Source organism: Thermobia domestica, chromosome 15, assembly GCF_964235325.1.
Source record: "Thermobia domestica chromosome 15, izTheDome1.hap1.1, whole genome shotgun sequence".
NCBI classification, from domain to species: Eukaryota; Metazoa; Arthropoda; class Insecta; order Zygentoma; family Lepismatidae; genus Thermobia; species Thermobia domestica.
This window is the reverse complement of record NC_137468.1, coordinates 44080846-44104424: the sequence shown is the minus strand read 5'-3', so window position 1 is coordinate 44104424 and position 23579 is coordinate 44080846. Positions and strand designations below refer to the sequence as shown.

At 35.4% G+C, this 23579-nt stretch overlaps 1 protein-coding gene across 1 annotated transcript in view; it reads right to left on the bottom strand.

Annotated features, from left to right (window-relative positions):
• The window catches only part of LOC145671014 (uncharacterized), a 115629-nt gene that overhangs the window by 62826 nt on the left and 29224 nt on the right, over positions 1–23579 (bottom strand). Inside the window, exons 3-6 of the mRNA XM_081739658.1 lie at positions 15423–15574; positions 13784–13989; positions 11188–11372; positions 8134–8381 (exon numbers count right to left, since the gene is read on the bottom strand). Of these exons, the coding sequence (XP_081595784.1) occupies positions 8134–8381; positions 11188–11372; positions 13784–13989; positions 15423–15574 (791 nt within the window). The remainder of the gene's footprint in view (positions 1–8133; positions 8382–11187; positions 11373–13783; positions 13990–15422; positions 15575–23579) is intronic.

Here is a 23579-nt window from a genome sequence, read left to right as displayed (position 1 = left end):
TGTGTTTTTTTTTAATTTAGCTATAGTGTCTTCCTTTAATTGGAACTTCCAATCAATGTCTTTGCTTAATTGGAACTGTACATGTGGTGCCTCTAATGTACCACTGTTAACAGTACGTGACTATTGTAATTTTTCGACTTTCTTTCAACAAATTTCAAATTTCTGTTTCAGTTTCAATTATCACGGAGGTTAAATTAACACCATGTTAATGGGATCCCTCTTGTGAGGAACACAAAAAGCGTGACATTCATGAACAAAGATGGAATCAGATATGTAAAAGATTTTTTTGTAAAAATAAAGGTATGGACAATGAAAAAAGATAAATTGAGGCAAATAATTTATCTCTATTATTAAATAGTTGATTGGATGAAAAGTGATTGAATGTGAAGTTCTAGCCAAATGTACAGACATTCGTTGTTTTCATTTGTTAAAAAACAGTATCATGACATTTTTAAAAGGAATGTGCTGTATTTTAAGAGTCTATGTATATGGATCCTATTGAAACTACATTTTTATAATTTCGATGGAATTTTTTCAGTTAGGTCATCGAACGACTGGATTGACGTACGGAAATTATTGAAGTACTTCTCGTCTTCTCGCAAATCTATATACACAGACGCAAAAGCTCCCTTCAGACTTCTTTGAGAACCTAAGGGATGAATCTTGAGACATTTATTTTCCTGTATTCTTCGTTTTCTCTTCTTACAGAAATATTAAGATGCCACTATTGTCGTTTCGAACTTTTCATGTTGACTCGCAACACTGATTGAGAAGAATCCTGTATATAATCACGTGACGCGTAGCGCGTAGCTACGGATGACTGTGTAAGCACACACGCGTAGTGCGGAGGGCGGAAGACGGAGCGCGGAGCGCGGAGCTCCGCTTGACTGTGTAACGGGCCTAAATCTTGTGATGTTACTATTACATACCTGTCTACCCTACTCCCATAATCTACTTGTACTGAATGAACTTTCCAGTTATGTGATGTATAAGGACATTGTACCTGTGATTTCCAGACCTACATTTGTGCTTAGTGATGCTGTGTTTACAACATTGACGTTGCTGTGCTTACGTCATTTGGCATTGACTGTTCTGCTATCAACTGTGTTAGTGTGTGAAAATTTCTGCTGTACTCATCATTTCTTATCATATGATTCTTTTCAGACTATATTTGCTGCTGTGTTTTTAGCATGAACATTGAATGAAACTATAAAGATGCTTAACTTTTTTTTTTAAAACAGAATTTCTAAAAAGTGTTTTTTTTTGTTTGTCTCCGAAATGTTTTCATTCGGGACTTTGATTTCAGGGGGGGATGTGAAGATATGTGTATTTGGACATATGGAAAAGTTTCTTATTTTGAACAATGGGACATTTTATTTTAAAAGAACATTTCAGTCAAAAGCATCATCATTCGTTTCAAACTAAATCACCTATCGACTTGTTTTTCTAAGTTCATTTGCCTTTGCTGTCTGTCATTCATTTCTTACGTTGTAATTTTTCAATTAATAAAATAACAGATTGCTTCCCCGTCCGCATTCCTATCACTTTACCTTGGTTAATCTACGAGCATGCACTTTTTTCATCGAGACACAAATCAAAGTGAATAACCGAGGATATGAACCCGGAAGGAACGCCAGACAAAATGGATTGAGAGACTATTGGAAGGGACAGTCGACTTGGAGCGAGAGACGAGTTAGAATGTAGACCGCGCGCTTGATTTTGAACTTTAAGATTGATAGTCTTGCTCTGTCTTAGAGAGCACCTTTGATTCAACGACGATGTATTACTTTTTAAGAAGAAGTTTTAAGTTTATCTAAAGTTGCGGTCTTCGTGAAGTTGGTTACTCAGTCCGGGTTTCGCCGACTCTTAACCCTGGTTACTTGAACGACCAGCCAGCCAAACAGAAGGATGGACTGCACAATATATTGATAGAAATTGGCAAAATTTATCGATTGCCTACGTAGCTTCCAACATTAGCTAGGATTGGACTTTCAATGATATCTACGTACTAAATTTGTAATTTAATACTTCAGTTTTAGCATACTGATTATGATAGGTTGACCTTTAAATTTTACATGCAAAGCAATAAAAGGATTTTCCCGTTATTGTCTTACATTTCAAGTAATGACTGGATTTTCCCGATGGCTAGGGCGGGAGATTCTCAATCTAAGAAATTTACTGACCGGACTTCTTTTAGCTTATGGGAGTTCTTCCGGCATAACCCCGCTGTTGCATAATAACACCAAGGCGAAACAAACTTATTTCTGTGAATATGTAATATAAACACATAAAGCAAAAAATCTAAATCAAAAAAGCCTGGTTTAAACATCCCCCCAAAAACGGGTTTTTGGCATTTTCAAAAACAACCATAGTTCTTGCCAACTCTGCTTACTGTTGTATATAAGAGGTTAAAAAATTCTTATTATATACATTGGTTAATCCTGTGGAATTCATAATGTAAATATGTTGAAGAAAAATTGTTTGAAATATCTTTTCGGAATTCATAATTTATTTTCGAGGTTTTATATTATTATCAGCATCAACCACTAATTAAATGACTTTTTGTGTTATAGAGAAGCGAAACAAAGTCTGCTTTATCAATTTAAAGCAGAATTTTGAAAAAAGTCCAAAATTTCCCAAGCAAAAAAGCGAAGCAGAAAAAACCGAGTTTTTTTCCAAAAAAGCCGTTTTTTTTCGAGCCCTTCCATCTCTAAGCAATTGTCTCCTGGATTTGCGAAGTGTGTTCAGTTCTTGAGTTAATTGATTAATTTGAGGTAGCGTCAATTTTTGCAGTGAAGCTATATAAGACATGGATATATAACTTGATATGCGAAACTGAATCACATGATCTCTCGGGGGTTTCCCACGTCAAACGCGCATGGTTACCGATTATCTACGAGGGAAATCTGTTCAGTTCTTGTAAATATAAGTGAAAACATACTAATTTCCTCTCACACACTATAGTACTTAATATTTTTAAATTAAGTACTACAACGATTCACTCAAGGTAATCGTTGACCTGGTTCGGCTAATAATTTAAGTCAAGTTTTTGTGGTAGTAATTATTCACACCTCAAAATATCTTCTGTGAGTACATTTACTTGTATTCTCACCTTTTATACTAAAATTACAAAACGGTGATACGTATTAAACAGTTTTATTCGTTGATTCTCTATGAACGAATATGCACATAGACTGTCTTCCAATCGTACATGTTTCTTAGGTAACTATAAACAACTACATAGCAACTAATTATACAATAATGTATATTTCTTACCTATATTAAAAACATCATTCTTTTGTTATATTTTAAATTGACATTATATCAAGTATAGTACTTGTATAGAAGCACTTTCTGCCCAAGGTACAGGTAATTATTAGACGATACAAAGTATCTCGTTGTATAAAATGTCGCCCGACGATGGGACTGAATATAAAAGTTACCAGCGAGCTTGGCTTTTATATTTAAGAACCACTGGTCCGTTTACAATAATGGTATTACTTTACTTATGTTCTTTACATTTTGATTGCCCCTCGTATGTATCTTCATTAAATTTCATATATATAGATACATTTATAATAAATCTTTCCTTCCATTATCATTTATCTTTTATTATAAAAACGTCGTCGCTTAATAATCTAATCAATGAAGGGTGCGAAGTCAAAATCGGTAAAAGGCAAATTACTTTTTAAAACATAAATCTCAATGATTAACAGTTTCAATCATTATTACAAACGGTGATGTAAAGGAAAAAATGTTTGATCTTTCCAGGGCGCATTATATAATAACTACATTAGATGATGTTTTAAAATATATATTGTATCAATAAAGCGTCAGAATATAGGAGAATCTTATTCGAGTAATATGTAAGGTAGCGCATAAAGACAATCGTCGGATAAATAGCTTAATAGAATGAACCTTATTCTTAACATAATCTTTGACAACAAATTCTCAACACAAATCCATATAATATAAATAACCTTTGCCTTTAATCAATTACAAATCGAATTATAATTCTTCACATTAACAAGAGAAAATTAAAATCATTTGAAAATTATCATTGGTTAATGCGAATTAAAGAAAATTAAATTGAATAAAAATAAAATAAATGTTCATGAAAATCTATAGCTGATATGGGTTTAACCCTTACTTTATCAATTGTAGTCAGCTTAAATTCGTATTTGCATATGATTCTAATAAAGTACATTGTACTGCGCAATCATGATTAGGTTCCGTACTATTTTGTACATGTATTGCGTCGTGATTCTGATTTTGATACGAAGTGCCATCTCTTGAACAACGATTATGTCTATACACGTAGTTTGCTGTATTCCTGGAATTTCGCCATGTATTTCGTCTATTTTTAAACCTATTTTGAGTATATGGTCTTACATAAGGATTGCCACGACTAATTAGGTTAGGCGGATTCCCTACATAGCTTTGCCTATTTTGCTCGTTCTGGTTGCTTGAATTTACTCGGTTTATGTTGTGCTCCGTATCGTTCACACTACGGATATTTAGATTCCGAACAGGTACAAAATGATCTGAATTATTTTTACTTTTACCTACTCCTGCTTGTTGATTCAGAGCATGGTATTGAGTTTCATAACATTGAACAAGCATTAATAAGTGGTTGAAACTCATACACTGTGTAGAAAACAGGATCTGTTGTAACTTGAACGGTAACAAATTTCGAATTGATGCTATGATTCTAGATTCTGATTGCAATGGATTTACGACTTTTAATTCATTGTATGTATTTACAACAAACTCGACAACGGATTTGTGCAAACGAGGATTGAAATGTTGGTTTCTAATCGTGGCATCTCTATTTGCAAGCAAAAAGTCATTTTCATAATTTGCGATTAGCGCTGCTTTAAACTCCTCATACGTACTAACGTGATCTCTTACTGCTTTAAACCATAAAGAACATGGTGGGAGTAATAAATGAGGGATTAATTTCATATATTGTGATCTATCTATACACATTATATTGCACTCGTCCTGAAATTTTTCTAGGAAAGAAGTAGCATTCTCATTACACTTACCACTGAACTTACTCATGGCACGTATTTCACTCATCTTTACGCTTAACTTTACCTTCCTTTTATCATTCCGTGTTCTTCTTGAGTGACAATTCCTACCTATGGCGTGATGTGTAATTACACCGTCTCTTTTCCGCCCATCTGAACTCCTCGGATGATTTTCTTCCAAAATAATGTCATCAGATACGGGTGAAGGCGAGGTCATCTCTGGCGAACAAGGGAATTCCACACGATCATTAATCGTGTTGTTGGGGTACGTGTTGTCCTTGATCTGTAGTGTCCTAATTTCCTCTTGTAAGATAGCTATCAACTGCGTGTTCGCACGTATCTGATTGGAGTTATCCGTGACTTGGATCTTTTGTTGACGTACAGAAGATTCTATTACTTCTAAATCCCTTTTTACTTCTAAATCCCCCCACTGACTTCTTGGATTAGATGGCTGTGACTATCTTGACAATCCTCAGATATTCTTTTTAACTTTTCGTCAAACTGCGAGGTGATGTCATTCATCGCCTGAAGAATAAATTGTTTCGTCTCATCTGACTTCTGCTCCATCGTCTGCTTTATGGCTTCCATATCTTCTTTTCGGCTTTGTTCTTGCCGTTGTAAGAGTAGTAATATTCGGTCTTCTAGTGTCATTCCTGGTGCTGCACTTTGTTCACCATTATCACTATCACTGATTTCTTTTTCCATTGTTTCCCCGTTCATATTTCTTGAGATTATTCTACCACTTCTCAGTCTTGTCAAGTTCGTAGTCATTAACTTTTTTTGCAGAAGTAAATTCACCCTTACTTAACTTCGGGAATTGAATTTACAAGTTCCCGGGTGAGGTAAACCAAAATTTTTAACTATCGATTCACTCAAGGTAATCGTTAACCTAGTTCGGCTAATAATTTAAGTCAAGTTTTTGTGGTAGTAATTATTCACACCTCAAAATATCTTCTGTGAGTACATTTACTTGTATTCTCACCTTTTATACTAAAATTACAAAACGGTGATACGTATTAAACAGTTTTATTCGTTGATTCTCTATGAACGAATATGCACATAGACTGTCTTCCAATCGTACATGTTTGTTAGGTAACTATAAACAACTACATAGCAACTAATTATACAATAATGTATATTTCTTACCTATATTAAAAACATCATTCTTTTGTTATATTTTAAATTGACATTATATCAAGTATAGTGCTTGTATAGAAGCACTTTCTGCCCAAGGTACAGGTAATTATTAGACGATACAAAGTATCTCGTTGTAGTACTATATTACTATACTCTATTTAGAGGGCCGCGGTGGATCAGTGGTAGAGCGTTCACCTCTGGTGCTTGGGGTCCCGGGTTCGATCCCAGCCCCCGCCAAGTGAACTTTGTGGTGAACAAACACCGTGCTCGTGGGTTTTCTCGGGGTTCCCCGTTTCCTCCCACATTCTTCATTCCACCGTTTCATTCATTTCTCATAATCACCGTCTCCTTTAGCCTAACCGTCATAACCGTGGGACGTAAAACTAAAGATTTCATTTCATTTTATACTCTATTTACTATTAGCAGAATGCCCGTTCTTCGCATGGGGAGAATACGTTTTATTTTGGACATAAAGGGCTGAAATTGATTTAAATGTCATCGGAAGTGTCACTGTTCATCTCAGAGACCTCGAAAACTATGGATTCGACACTAATATCGGTCATTTTCGATCATTTTCATGTCTCCTTCTCCCCCAAGTTGCAAGGCTGAATTTGGATTTAAACGGCATCGGAAGTGTCATTGTTCATTTTAGCGACACCGAAAACTATGTATTATACACTTAATATCAGTCGTTTTCGATCATTTTTATATATCTCCCCCTCCCCTAAGTCGCACCGTCAACGTAAAATGATAAAAAAATATTCGAGGGTCGTACTTCATCTATGCCGAGAACTTGATCGAGATCGATTGTGTGGTTCAAAAGATATGAAGTCACAAACTTAGTGACTATAGTTAGTATAGATACAGAAGATAGATCACTCAATCGAAAATCGAAAAAGTGTAAAAGCTTTTCCAGTCCAGCCATCCTGAGTCAGGTTTTCTTGGTTTTTCTATTCACAATAGACAAAGGCTGGGATGGTATCTAACATATAGGTCCCAGGGGGTTCCTTCCCTCCCCAATCCTTTCTTCCTACCCATTCCTCAGATAGTGTGATCGCCAAGGGTCGTCATCTCTCATACATGATGGGCTAACATGGCCATAGATGCCGAAAGTCCAAAAATCTAAAGTCCTAATTCCCTACTGTAGTTAATAAGGATATGTGGGTATAGTATTGTTGGTTGGTTTGTGTGATACAGTATATTATGTGCACGTGTGCTTCAAAGTCTGTGTATCCGTGACTGTACTAAATAGTATGTCGATCTTTTACACCTCCCCGTTGGAATCAGTTTTTTGTTGTCCCATTTGGAATCAGTACCTTGTTCTCCCATTTGGAATCAGTCCTTTGTTCACCCATTTGGAATCAGTACCTTGTTCTCCCATTTGGAATCAGTCCTTTGTTCACCCATTTGGAATCAGTCCTTTGTTCACCCATTTGGAATCAGTCCTTTGTTCACCCATTTGGAATCATTCCTTTGTTCTCCCATTTGTAATCAGTCCTTTGTTCTCCCATTTGGAATCAGTACCTTGTTCTCCCATTTGGAATCAGTCCTTTGTTCTCCCATTTGGGATCAGTCCTTTGTTCTCCCATTTGGAAAATATCCCCGGGATGTCTCTGTATCTACATAAAACGTGTTTGTGTGTGTGTGTGTGTGTGTAAGCCATATCGTTTTATCTTTTCTTTTAATTGTTAGTTGGTTATAAATGTTAGAAATAAGTTTTCTTGTCCATCAAAAATTTCATTTAATGTACTTGCACCATTTTGGTTTCTTGAGGTTATCCTGGAATTTAGAGAAACAAATAATATTTTTTTTTCTTGTGTTTGTTATCCAAAACGTAAATAGGAATACATCTTATGATTTTCCTTGCTGAAACCGTCAACAAACAAATAAATATATAGACATTGAAAAAATACACAATTTTATTACTTAAGTTTAAAAGAGATATATTGAAAAAGGCTCTTACTGTTTGCGCAGCTTGTTGGAAGAGCAGACAGTCAATGTGTCCAAGAGGTACTCGACCTGGAAAGTCGCAAGATTGTGGCCAAGCATGAAAACCTATTCCAAGAACTAGCTTTACTTCCACATCTCCTCCGGTTGTTGGCGCTAACGCTGGAGATAAAAATCCAATCCTTAATCGAACGACAGGACTGCCCTCTACAATAGCGATTCGGAAATCTCTTGGGTCAGGAAAACGACTCCTATTCGACTCAGCTGTGAATAAAAGAAGGATCAGATAAAAGAGGAATATGTTCTTTTTCATTGCTGATAATGAGGACACTCAGGAACGAGAGAAAACACATTTCCTTTCAGTGTTGATGTAATGCATATATATATATATATATATATATAGGAAGCAGGGCCGGCCTACCATGCGTACAACACGTGCATTTGCAGATGTTGATAGAAATTTTAAACAATATATTATTTAAAACAAATATTTCTTGTTGGAAACAGACTTCATGGTAGTTATACGTACATTTACTAAGCTGACTTTCTATTTGAATACTACCTTCATAAACCATGTTTAGGTCGCATTAGTTTAAGGTCACATGGACAATGCTAAAGCAAATGCTCAAACAAATCCCAGCGTGAATTGCTTAATTGTTGTCAAATACAAGAACTCAATTCTCGAACAGTAGCAAACCCCTGTTTCATTTAGTTAGTTATCATAGTTTTGATATTAAAACTAGTCTTGTCTTTGTCACAAACAAATTCTTTATCATTGAATATGGAAACAACATTTTTTAATTTTTTTTAACAGGTGTAGAGGGAAAATCAAGGAATAAAGATAAAAGAGCTAGTTGCACTGGAATTCCAAACTGATATATTGAGATTGAAGGTTGATATTCAATTCTATAAAAAGGATTACCATATTTCTTCTGCAGGTGTGTTTGCTTTACCTTTCATTAATATAATATATTATTAATTTTAGAAAAAAGACAACCACAACGAGATTGTATTTGTAGTGTTTAGGCCTTTCTGAGTGCGATTGCGCTTTCCTTTCCTTTCGTTGTTCATGATCGGGTTCATGATACTTAAAATTGCGGCTTTTAAGATTCATTCTTTGTGGAGAAAGGGGGCGGCAAATGCAATACAAGGTTGCATCAAATAAGTACGCAGGATCATTGGTAACGCAGTCTAAACGTTGAAAGAATGAGCGGATGAGTCAAGTTGTATCTCTACAGCAGTAGCGTTAATTTCAGATTTTCCCATGGGGACAAGACTGTCCACCGACGTAACAGAAGGGTTTTAGTATTCCTATCTTAGTATAGAATTTATTTAAAAAAAAAAAAAACATATTTCTGAAGCTCAGGAGGGTAATTGACCCTGTGCCCTCTCCAAATGACGCAAATCCTCTACAGTGGTAAAAAATTTTAAATATTAGAACCTATTGTGCTCTGTAGGAGATACATCTAGGTTCTAGGGGCAATTTGTAGGGTGAAAAATGTAGCATGTTCCGTGGATATGGGGAATCAAGTTCCTTTCTGGACAATTTGGGCATTTTTTTAGATCTCTATCTGAAGCTTTGTTCAGAGCTTAAAAAATTCATGTCCAGATATTGTAAATAATTCTTATAATATATATATATACATTTTTTAAAAAAGCCATTTATTTAATAGTTAATTTTTCCATATATCGTACTTAAGCGCAAAGATGGAGTGAGTCAGTGGATTGTGGGTCAAGATTTGAGTGGGTTGTAAGTCAACAGGACGTGACTCACTACGACCCACCACCCACGGTGGCCCATTCTGATCCATCGACCCACTCTGCTCAGTGCATTGTAGACAGCATTTTCTGAACACTGGTGAATTTGTCTACGTTTTACTTTCAAGGCCTCCATATTTCTTATTTTTTTTTCATTTGTTTATATTTATTTACCTGAGATGAGTATATCTAAGTGAAAAAAAAAAACTGCAGGCACTTTTGGATATCGATATTTGTAATTGTAATAACAGCAACAGGACTTAATAATTGGCTTTCGAGACACAGGCGAATTTTAGTTTTTTTAATTTTTTTCTTTACTTTGTCCTACTTTGTCCTACTTTATCTTGATTTGAGACTCTCACATTTTATCCCATTTTTCACTGGAAAGTATCTGTAATTCAACAAGGATATGATTATATATGATAATTAAATTGAAATTCGTCGCAATATGATCCATGACAAACACTTCACCATTTTATACCGTAAAGATCAGATCCTCCGGTATTGTAACAGAGCGGTGCTTAAGCCACTAACCGTAGAAATTCAAACTCCGATTAGTGATAATTTTTTAGACTTGTTTTATTACAAGTGTAAACTCTTTAGTCAGTGGAAAGGAGGACGTGGATCATGAATCAGAGTTGATGACGATGCATTTTGGTGAGTCATGGGTCAGAGTGGGTCACAATGGGTCAAGATGGGTCAATGAGTCATGGATCAAGTTTCTATTGACCTACGCCATCACTGCTGAAGGGTAGGCCTACCGTATAAATTTTGTCTTTCTCACAAATTTGGTAATTGGACTGATTCTTTTGTGCTCTGAACGTCTCATATGTTAAACAATTTCGAAAAGAAAAACTCAAGGAAAAACTAAATTATATTAAATCTTTAGTTTGAAATGTAACTTCTAGTTTTACCTCCCAAGTTATGCTCTTTAGGCTATGGAGATGGATGATTTATGATACTAAATCATTACGAAATAATTGGTGGAATGGAAATGTGAGACCAAACTGGATAACCTCCAGAAAACCTAAGAACACAATGTAATCTACCATAAATTCTCGTATCCGAGGACTGAGCCAGGGATCTCTAGCATTAGAGATGAGCACTTTACCACTGAGCCACCGCGTCTTCCAGAAGATTCGCCAAAAAACATTATTCGTGTTTACCTCCACGTACAATACAATTCCTTACCTTACCTTACCTTACCTTAATACCTCTCTTTAAACTAGTATTTGTTCTAATTTTAGAGGCTTAATTTTTTAGAGGCTTGTGTGACGGTTTAAAGACTTCTTCTCCGTATTTCTAATCTTACCTGGTCCATAGAAGAGTTGTTGATCCGGAGGCAGTTGTAAGATCTCGTGAAGGATGCCCACGTCCACAACTTTCCCAGGGCTTCCACAAAGCCTCGTCTCGTCTACATCTTCCGGTTTATTGGGAGGAGAAGGCCCAGCCGCTGCTCGTGCCAGAAGCTCCACAAAACGCTCCTGAACTTTGTCCCTAAAGTAAACAAAGTTTCCATTACACACACACACACACAGTATATAGTCTGAAGTAATGCTTAAGTTTTTTAACATGTAAGTTACTTGTATAGTTGGGAAGTTCAAAATTACATTTACAAATATTAGTTTATGCTGTAGGCACAACTCCATGTCGATTGAAATTCAAATATCTTAGTTTCAACTGCAGAAATTGCTTCAATCCATTTCTTCTCTTGTTAATTCATTCATTCTCTGGATAATTCATTCTTTCCTTTGCTCTTACTTTCTCGTTCATTCTTAGTCTCTGATTCATGTATCCTTTTTTTCCTTTTTTCTCTTTATTTATTTATTTATTCATTTATTTATTCTCTTGATCATTATAACTTTCTTTGATTCATATTCTCTGTCTTTCCTTATCATTTTAAATTCATTCATTTTGTCCTCTATTCGTTCACTCATTAATTATCTTGTTCATTCATTTATTCATTCTCTCTATTAATCATTCATTTATTTTTCACCGTCACTTTCTCGTCCGTCTACTGTTTCTATGGTTCATTCATTCATTTATTCTTACATTCATTCAATCTTACTTTCTTATTCATTCTTCGTGTCAGATTCGTTCATACTTTCCTCCAATCATTTATTTTTTTATTCGTTCATTTATTTATTATATTGATCATTATTGTTTTCTTTGATTCTTATTGTCTTTCTTTATTACTTTAAATTTATTTATTCATTCCTCCACCATTCATCCATTGATCCATTCATCAATTCATCCTGTTCATTCATTTATTTACTCTCTCAATCAATCATTTATCTTCTTTCGCTGTCGTTTCGTCGTCTTTGTCAGTATCTTTGGGCCGTTCATTCATTTATTCTTACAAGATTAATTCATTCTTACTTTCACTCTTGCTTCTTTATTTATCTTTCCCCTCTCCCCTCACGTATTTGTTTGTTTCATTTATTTTCTCAGTAATCAGTTCTTTCTTCCACTCTTATTCCACTCTTTCCTTATTGCTTTTTGGTTCATTCATTCCCTGTTTCCCATCATTCACTCACAATGTTCAAAGGATGCAATTTTAAAGATTAGATTTTGCAAGAAGTTGCATCCTTCAAGACTGCAACACTTATACAATATATATATACAGTATACACAACATAAATGACATTCTGTTATTCTTCCGTGTTAAGTGAATTAGAAAACACAAACAAACCAAATCAGCTTAACATAAATCGCATGGGAATAGTCAATGAAGTTTTGGTTTACGATTTTTACATTATAAATTATTGATTTTAAGTTAGTTCCACCACATTAATTATCTCATTATTCAATTATTAATTACTTCGATTCGTTCTTTTCTCCGCTCTCAGTTTTCAATTTCAATGGTTCATTCTTCCGTTCATTTCTTCGTTCTTACGTTCGTTCATTCTATCATCTATTCTTCCCTTTCCGCAAAATGAACCATTCTCGTCTGCGTTGTTTACCGCATTTTTCTGAATCCAAAATGAGATTTTTTGAAGTATTTTTGGGTGCTGTCTGGCAACTTCTTTTTAAATAACATTATTATTTAATTTTAATAACTGTATATTGTAAGGATCCCCACTTCGCCGTACCATACAATAGCCATGCCTACTACACGTGTTGACACAAACAAGCAGACGATGATCCCGAAGAGGAGTCGTTCACCATCGCCAACAGTCGGAAGGACGAGAATCAACGAAGGAAGCCGACAATACAGGATAAAAGGGAACTGCACGCCTCGACCAACATCAATCTTCCCGGATTAATCGAAACACTAAAAAACCCTCTCACGACGCTTGGTCACCGAGAGGTACCCCTCCCTATACCCACAACGCTTGGTCACCGGGTTCCTTTCCTCTTTCTCACGACGCACGGTCACCGAGAGAGAGATACCTAATCTACACCCCTCTCACGACGCACGGTCACCGAGAGTACCTCACCTCAAAGCCCACGACGACGCTTGGTCACCGGGTTCCTATCTTAATCTTACCTAAGCAGGTATTAGAGGAATTACTATTATAATTTGTGTATATAAGAAAGCTTTTTATAATAAAAAGGTAAAGGGAAAGTCCAAATCCCAAGTACATTTTATTGCTCTACACAAGAAATTTTACAATATTAAAACTGTTTTGTTTGTAACAAACGAAATGCAACTATTATTTAAAAAGCAGTTCACAGTAAACCAAAACAACATAATATGTAACCAAATGTAGTTGAGTTCGTTCCTTCAGTCGCTGCCTTAACTTAGATTTCGGGGGAAATGTTATTCTGGCAACACTGGAATTTATATGGATGGCAACACTGAAAATTCTTTAGGTTCATATTTCAAGATATACATGAGTGGTGAAACATGTTGCTAAAGTAGCACTTGAACTCAAATAGCTAATTAGCAAATTGTGTAAACTTACCTCCGAAGAAAACCTCCTGGGCTAATAAACTCAGCCCAATCTTCAGCACCTTCGCCTTGAATTCTAATCTTGCCGTAACCCTGAGGTACTCCCTCTCCAGCACCTTCCACTATCTTACACGTAGGTTTCGAATCCTCTGGGTAGAGAGCAGGAGTAGATAATGCGTCCAAACGAACCAAATATTCAAATTTTGGTGCTGTTTCAACCTGGAACGAGAAATGTCGAAAATAACCGAAGTTATCAATTCACAACTCAATTTGATATATTTTTTTGCTTCGTAACTTTCAATATTTAATTTGCCCTCTTTTTTTTTCGTTTAGCAACCTTAAATTAAAATAATACAATTCTTAGTTAATTATGTGAATGATAGTGTGATGGAATGGGTCAGAAACTTCGTGACTTGTGACCCGCAAGTAATCAAATCCATGGCCCACCAGACGCGGTAACTCGGGTACATCAGTGATCCCAGAGAAAAGAAATATCGTCGTACGTACATGTTTGACACTAATAATGATGACAGTAGCGCGAAACTTTTGCTTCATCCCAAATACATCGAATGATAGAAGATTTAAAAAAAAATGCTTTATTGTTACGTTGAATTCGTGTTTTGTAATCAATGATATAGTTAGGTTTCATGTTAAGTTCATTAACAATATTGCGGTAAGTGTGCAGAAGAATAGTCAGTAAGTTTGTGATTGTTGCGAGATATGAACAAATAACTAAAAACGTATACGACAAGAGATTTCTTATACTTCTTGTTCAGTTAATATAATTCTTAATTGTCAGGACAGGGATAAGTTAGGCCTAAATTCTGATAAGCATGATTCTCTCCTCTCTTCTCACTAAGTCTACATTTTTCTTTCTATCTTGTTATATGTGTCTGTGTATGTCAAACCATTGCACTGGAAGATAACTGTCAGGTCTATCAGAATACAAACGCATAAAAATCACATCAAAAAAAGTTGCATGCGTTTTGTTATGAAGAATGAAGGATTTTATGAAATGTTATAAAATGATTCTGTAAAACTATCATGTAGAATATAAGAGATGTTGCCGATTTCTTTTTCTTTTCTTTTCGTTTTTCTTTTTTGTGTGTGTAGTGTATGTTCAAAACTACTGTGATATATTTCAGTGTGGGAAGACGAATAAACATGAAACTACATTTAAAATAGTCAAGCCGTGGCACCTTGATTAACAAATATCACGCCGTTATTAAAACAAATGAATATTGAAGTTTGAGCGGTGGGCAGACCAGGTCTGAGAAAAACCCGAGTAGCCAGGGTAAAAGTTGTGGCACATGTGATTCCGTACCATTAGTGCTTGACAGATCAAAAACCACAAATGCAACAAATCATTATTACAGAATGCAACACGGACAATACTGGTCATATCGACAGTAACGACACCATGCGGCATAGCTGTAAAGCTTTTTGCTTTCACTGGAGTCAACAGTGACATTCTCACCTCCCTTCGTCAACTTCTATAAAAAAAATAGATGAAAGATTTCAAGCAACTCTCCAATTTAAATAAATTAGTTTTAAATTGTAACATGATAGCCTATCCATAACTTTAATTAAAATCTAATTCAGAAGCGTTTTAAAGAAAGAAAGAAAAAGTAGCAATTTAAATTTATTGTTACCTTGTTTCGATCCCTTGAACTATCAAGTATTGCGAGGAATTTGGAAGCGAATCTACAGTCTAATGTTCCAGCTCCGCAAACTAGCCGCTGAACCAGTCGTTCTACTACCACCTCCACAGCTGCCTTTGCACGGTCACGAGTGAAATCATGACCTTGACACGAACAGAAAAGTGAATTACTATGTTTAACTGCAGTAATTCTAATTATAGTTAATATATACTTCATAATATTTAACATTTTACTATACAGGTTGTTTCAAAAATGAGTCAGAATATTTTGGGAACAGAGTCTTCACATCAAAATAAGCAAATGTTCATATGGATCTGTGCTTAAAAGTGAATAGTTTCGGTGTTATTGAGTGCCCAAAACGTGAAACAAGTAAACTCTAAAGTTCGGAGCTCTACTACTACGGAACCTACAGTAGTGGGGTCAAGAGTTCACTGAGGAACTAGTATGTGAACCATCCAAATATCCATGTTTAAGAGCCTGCCTTACTAAAAAAAATACAAAATTTACCATTATTCTTTTGCTTGTTTAGTTATCAGTGAAAGGAGATAATGAAATGCAAGTTACCACAATCATAGATAATGCTATTCTACGACAGAAAATATGAACCTGAAGAATGTTCAGTGTTGCCATCCATATAAATTACAGTGTTGCCAGAAAATCAATTTCCAAGTTAAGGCACCGAGTAGAGGAACAAACTCAACTGCATTTGGTTACGTATCATATTGTTTTGGTTTCCTGTGTACTACTTTTTAAATAATAGTTGTATTTAGTTTGTAATAAGCAAAATAGTTTTAACATACAGTTATTAAAGCTAAATAATAATGTTAATTAAAAAGTAGTTCACAAGAAACCAAAACAACATTATACGTAATCAAATGTAGTTGAGTTCATTCCTCTACTCGCTGTCTTAACTTAGATTTTAGGGAAATTGTTTTTCTGGCAACACTGTAATTTATATGGATTGCAACACTGAACATTCTTTAGGTTCATATTTTCTGTTGTAGGATAGCATTATCTATGATTGTGGTAACTTGCATTTTATTATCTCCTTTCACTGATGAATAACCAGGCAAAAGAAAAATGGTAAATTTTGTATTATTTTTAGTTTGCACACCAATTTTTAGAAAGGTAGGTGGAGAGTAATCAAGTAGTCCCACCTCGTACGAGTACAGCCTCTCTAAAAATGATTGTGCAAGTACCGGAGATTCTGAAAGATAGATATTTGGGTAGTTCACATTAGTTCCTCCAGTAATATCTTGACCCGACTACGATCGGTCCTATAGTAGTGGAGCAATGGACCATTAAAGTTCATTTATGACGTTTTCGGCGCCCTATAACTACAATATTGATTTAAAGAAAATTTTCCCTGAGACGAATTTCTACTGATCATAATTTGTTACTAAATATACTGAATATTTAAGTGGAAAAATGTAGGAATGAATAAAGTAAGATGCAGAAACTGACAAGTTAAAAGACGCAAAATGTTGAAATACGAACGCTTCGGTACCTATAAGATAAATGACAACCTTTTTTTTATTTATTTTTTTTTATTACAGATTCAATACACCAGTAGTTCCAAAAATAGAGGACTCCTGAGAAGCATGAAAGACTACCCAAGGAGCAGGGGTTACGGAAACAAAATGAAATGGAAAAGTTATTTTAACCTGCAAAGGAGTATGATTTTTTTTTTTAATTGAGATTATCTAAACTTTGTGTTGAACAAAATTCGAACCAAGCGTTGAGATTTTCCAGTTCAAATATGTTTATTGAATTGGCCAAAGGAAAGAGGTAGGAAAATATTAATAAAACCTGAAAATGACTCAACTGTCTTTTAATTAGTATAAACTCAACTTATATAGACTAAAAGGGACCGTGGTGGTTCAGTGGTAGAGCGTTCTGATGCTTGGGGTCCCAGGTTCAAACCCTGATACCGCCAAGTGAACTTTGTGGTGGACAAGCACCGTGTGCGGGTTATCTTGGGGCTCTCCCGTTTCCTCCCAATTTCTTCATTCCACCATTTCATTCATCTCTCATCCTCACCGTCTCCTTTAGCCTAACCGGCATAACCGTGGGACGTAAAACTCAAAAATTTCATTTCAATTTATTTTTCAATTTATATAAACTCTTTAACATTTCAAAAAATAAGGTCATCAAACTCCTAATTATGTACAATAATAATTCTCACACACTCTTTAATATTGTGGCACAAATTTTGGAAGGTATTGGAAAAATTAGTGCTCATAATACTGCATAAAATGAAAATTGAAGCTTTACCAGAAATCTAGTTTTCATACATTTTTAGTTTGTGGGCCTGTTTTCAAGTGAAGATAGTTCCACTCACTTTTAATAATGCAGCACTAATTTTGAAAACTATGCCAGAAAAGTAGTGCGAAATTAGCGCTGACGATACTGTACCGGTATAGAAAGCAAATTATTGCTTTTACGAGAAAAAAAATTTCTAATGGCGCCATCATCAAAGAAAGCAATTGATACCTCCAGAGGCGTCATTTAGGGGGCAGGAGGGGGCAATTGCCCCCCAAAAGTTTGAGGAATACATATATGTTAATCGATTGTCCACTAATATACTAGTACAAAACGTAAAAGTCATATGTCAGTCAGTAGTGCTCTTGCCCATTTCAAGCGAAGTCTGAAATGACGCCCCTGGATACGTCATTTTCATAAATTAAACAGTGCTAGTTATGTTTCAATGTGGTATTGTCAGCACTAACTGTTAGCAGCACTAATTTTTAGCCTATGTCATAATTAATGCTCATGTGAGCGGCGCTGTCAAAGTTGCTTACATTACATGAGTAATGAGGTTCTTTTTTTTTTTTAAGCGATTTGCTCCTAAATTATTTGACAGATATGGTAATACTACTTTGAGAATTTTCTTGTCACAAAATAATATTCATTTTAAGAGGACCTTGTACGTATATTTTCCATAAATTTCGAATTTGTATCTGCATCATGAATTTTGTCCAGTTTTAATTGGCGTTATACAGAATTGTTCATATGGGTGTGCAAAAAAAGGTAATTAAAGCAGAATTTCTCATATGGACCGCTTGGATATAATGTCAAACGCGTGTTGTCCTGAAGTTAGAGTTTGGGTATTTGAAGCACCCACTGGTGAAATTCTGTGTACTCTATTGTTAGGAATAGCATGTCTGTCGCTTTTCGGAGGAGGCTAACAACAAAAATATTCTCTAGTTAACTTATTATTATAATTATTATTTTATATATAGGCTACGGGCATAAATAAATAATCTGCTTCAACGGAATATAAAGAATCAATTGAAAGACACTTACTAGTTAAATAAATATTCATTCTTCTCGAAAACTTCTGATGAAAATTTAACCCGCAGTCAAGGGCGCCGATTTCTCTGAATTTTTTTTTTGGGGGGGGGGGGGCATTCAGATGCACCAGGCACATATATGAGGATTTTAAGATAAATTGCATTCAAATTATGCCAAATATTGTATATACATAAATACAATAGGGGGCCCACATGAGCTTGGGGGCCGGGCCCCCCGGCCCACCAGGGTCCGAGCCCTTGCCCGCAGTATGTTATATTGTTCAGGTTGATGTCGACAATCGACCGCTGGCGCACCCACAAGAATCCACTTGGTCCGGACCCCCGAAAGATCTTGGTAACCCGACTAACATCCTACACTGTCTTAACATAACTATCCTTATTTAAGTGATTAGTTACTGATGTAGTCTAAAAAATTGATTTTACACCTTCCATTCCGTATAAAATATAATCTAGTTCTATCACATGTTCTGAGAATATAGGTGACAGTAATTAACAATTATATATCGTCTATTGAGGTGCAGAATAACAGTGGTTTAGTACTACATAAACTTATTGGAGCTCCCCCCCCAAAAAAAATCTTTGGACCTTTTCCAACAAAAAAAAATATATGTGTGCGTCTGCAATTGACCCATATTTGCACATCGTTAAAGAAAAAATTGAAGTTTTAGAATTAATGATAATTTTGAGGTATATTTCATTAACCCGCGTACTGTGTATTGTCATCATGGCAGTGTCATAATAGAAAGCTTGATATGTGTACGAGGGAGAGTCCGAAAATAAGTTTCCCCTCTCGTTTTCCTCAGAAAAGCAAACAGCAATGGTTTCACGCGCAACACACCCAGACGCAAGTGGATATCGTTCGCCCGTGATCCTGCAGATGGCGCCGTCACAACGCCTGCGCGACATGGAGACGAGACTCTCAGTCTGAGCCTGGTACCTGTGGAAAGAAGGCGCATTTTGACGTCGTGATCAAAGGAGAAAGTGCGAGCGGTTCGGAATAATCGACCTGGCCTTCTCACATCTGGTGTTCTGTTGTCGGATGACAATGCGAGACCACACTTAGCGAGGGCAATGATAAACCATATTGCAACTCTTAGTTGGGAGCGCCTTGCCCATCCACCATACAGTCCGGATCTCGCACTCAGTGACTTCCATCTGTTTCTGGCTTTGAAGGAGACGATCGGCGGCAGGCGCTTCGGAAGCAATGCTGAAGTCGCAGAAGCTGTTCTACACTTCTAAAGTATGCAGAGCCCTGAATTTTTCTGGAAGAGTTTTTGAAGCTTATAGACCGGTATGACAAATGTCTCAATGTACGTGGTACTCATGTCGGAAAATAAAGGTATGTCTGATCTTTAGTGTCACATGCTATTTTTGGTCTTACATCTCCACTTATGTCCACAGTCGCCTGAAGAAAATTATTTTCGGACTCTTCTCGTATATATTAGTATCAGTTCCACATTAATACGTGGCATGGTTACCCTATATCACTAATTTTAAAGTTTGCAAAAAAAAGTGGAGTTTCTCAAAAACTACACATGAGAATTTATGTTCTATCAGTTTATTTTGCCTTAGACCTATCTTTGGTATATGCATCACCTTTGGACATTATTTCGTTGCACAGTAATAATATCGTTTTTTTTTTTTTTTTTAATGTTAACAAATACTTTTGAAGTCATGTAGAACAAATTACATGTCCTACATATTTGTTATTTCAATATCTGCAGATACGGATGTGGATCGACATTTTTATATTCGAGCAGACGTTTATCAATTATTTCCGAAGCCAAAGCAACTTAAGATTCGTAATTACCAAGATTCCCTCCCTTTTTCGTTCTTATCCTATGGAGAATGCTATCGTATTTCATGTTTTCTTTATATAAATGCTTTTACGTATCTTATATTCCTATTACGTAATTCTACATCATGACATTTGCTGCATTTTGTTTCGGAGCTTTCCTATATTCGTTTCAGAATCAAACTGTTATATATACAAATAAAGATAGAAAAACGAAGATTTTTCTTTTCGGAAATTAGGACATTTCCGCCGCCTTCTAGTCTTTTTCTTTTTTCTTTCTTTTTTAATACTTCTTTTGACGTCAGAGAAGAATGGTCGAAGCCAAAGCAAGCGAAAGGGATGAGAAGAAAGTTCGAATCCAATTTCCACCAGAAAAACTAAAGAACTTTAAGAAATAAAAGATCTAGCCGCAACTCCATCTTCATTTCCGATCTACAAGAACTGCGTGAGTGAAAGACTTCAGAAGTGCATGCAGAGATTCTAATAACTTTACTCTTTTGTCACTATTATTATTATTATTATTATTATTATTATTATTATTATTATTATTATTATTATTATTATTATTATTATTATTATTATTATTATTATTATTATTATTATTATATTTTATATATAATTTATACTTACTCATTTATTTGTAGTATTAGAGAAATCTTTTCTTGATGATTAGAGCTATTTAAGTGCTTTTGCTTTTACTTTATTTTATATGATTCTGTTTTGATTCTACGATAATTTATAATTGTACTTATGTACAATATTCAACATTTACGAGTTTTATATTCCATACTTGAAATTAATTGTCGACTAAAAGCAGGGAATTCGTGTTACTATTCGGTTCAAAATCTCTTGTCGTCGCGAATTATGTCGAAGAATTTGAAGCTTATAATATATAAAACGATAATCATGCCTGTTGTTTTGTATGGTTGCGAAACATGGTCGCTTACTCTGAGGGAAGAACATAGACTGAAAGTATTTGAGAAAAAGATCCTGAGAAGAATATTCGGACCCAAGAGGAACGGGAATGGGGATATGGCGGAAACTTCATAACGAGGAACTACATAATTTATACGGTTTTCCCAACATTGTTAGGGTCGTCAAGTCTAGGAGGCTTAGGTGGGCAGGTCATGTAGCTAGAATGGAAGAAAGTAGAAATGCTTTCAAAGTCTTGACTGGAAGACCCATCGGAAAACGACCATTAGGAAGACCTAGGCGCAGATGGGAGGACAATATTAAGATGGATCTCGCACAGATTGGAATACAAAGTAGAAACTGGATCCAGTTGGTTAAGGATAGAAGTCAATGGAAAGGTTTTGTGAACGCGGCATTGAACCTCCGGGTTCCATAGGCCATAGAGTTAGTTAGTTAGTTAGTTAGTTATACTTCATATTAGCGTTCATTATCCGCTTCGCTGAGTTGAGATAAAAACTTTAAATGCACAACTTCATTATATATCTCCCCCTCCTCAAGTTGTGGGGTGAATTTGGATTTAAACGGCATCGGAAGTGGCCTTATTCGTCTCAGCGACCCCAAAAACTAAGGATTTGACACTAATATCGATCATTTCTGATAATATAATATAATATAATATATATATAGGGTGTTTCAAAACAACACCGACAACGCTTCGAAGGTGATTCATAATACCAAGATAAGACAAAAAAAAAATAGACCAACCTAGGCGCACAAATGCTTCTTTTCGGAGTTATAGGCTACCGAAAACATGAAAAAAAAATGAAATTTAAAGGTTTATAGCACCAAAACTATGGGGCCTACCGTAGTCGGGTCAAGACTTTACTAAGTAACTAATATGTGCTCTATCCAAAAAATACATGCTTCAGAATCTTGCAGTACTTCCGCAACAATTTTTATAGAGGTAGTTAGTGAGTACTTCAGATTATATGCCCGTAACCAAACTGCCTGTACAAAAATTGTTGCGTCAGTACCTTAGGATTCTGAAACAAATATTTTTGGATAGAGCATATATTAGTTCCTAAGTAAAGTCTTGACCCGACTACGATAGGTCTCAGTTTTGATGCTATAGACTATGTCCGAAAGGAAGCATTTGTGCACCCAGGTTGGTCTATACTTTTCGTCTTATTTTGGTGTCAGGAATCACCTCCCAAACGTTGTCGGTGTTGTTCTGAAACACCCTGTCTATATATCCCCTCCCCTTCTTCAACACTAATATCGGTCATTTTTTATCATTCTTAATATCTCCCGCACCCCCTCCCCTAAGTTGCAAGATCAAAGTGAAATGATAAAAAAAAACATCCCAGGTCTGAACCTCATCTATGTGGCAAATTTGATCGAGATCTTTCTCGTGGTTAAAGAGGTACAAAGTCCCAAACATAGTGACTTTCATTTATATATATATATATATATATATATATATATATATATATATATATATATATATATATATATATATATATATATATAGAGAGAGAGAGAGAGAGAGAGAGAGAGAGAGAGAGAGAGAGGTTGGTATTGGATACAGATGTATTTTTTTACTTATGCCGCTGTTCTTGCCACTTTAAATATGTAATTAAATCATTATTGTTGTGAGCGTAGCGAACCTCTACCATTCGTATCTGTTTGCCGTCCGTAAGTGTGTCTGTTCCATGATAACTCTCGTACAGTGTATACAATTTTAATGATCTTGGTATATATATATATATATATATATATATATATATATATATATATATATATGTGTGTGTGTGTGTGTGTGTGTGTGTGTGTCTTCCTCGAACCTTACGTAATAAGCCTATTGTTTAAGTTTGCAACCCACTATAGACAAAGAGGTAAAGGGAATCAAAGCATATTTGAACATATATTTACAAAATAATTTTGAAGAAAGTACGTAAAACTTATTCGATTCTGACGAAACAAAGTTTATACTTTGTTCAATGGATCCCGATGATTCCCACAGCTTCGGGTTAAAATTTGCCAAGAATGAAAGGTTCAACTTTCTTTCCTCTACTTCCATTAAAAAATACGTTCCACGAAAATTTTAGTTTTAAAAACGTTTGATTT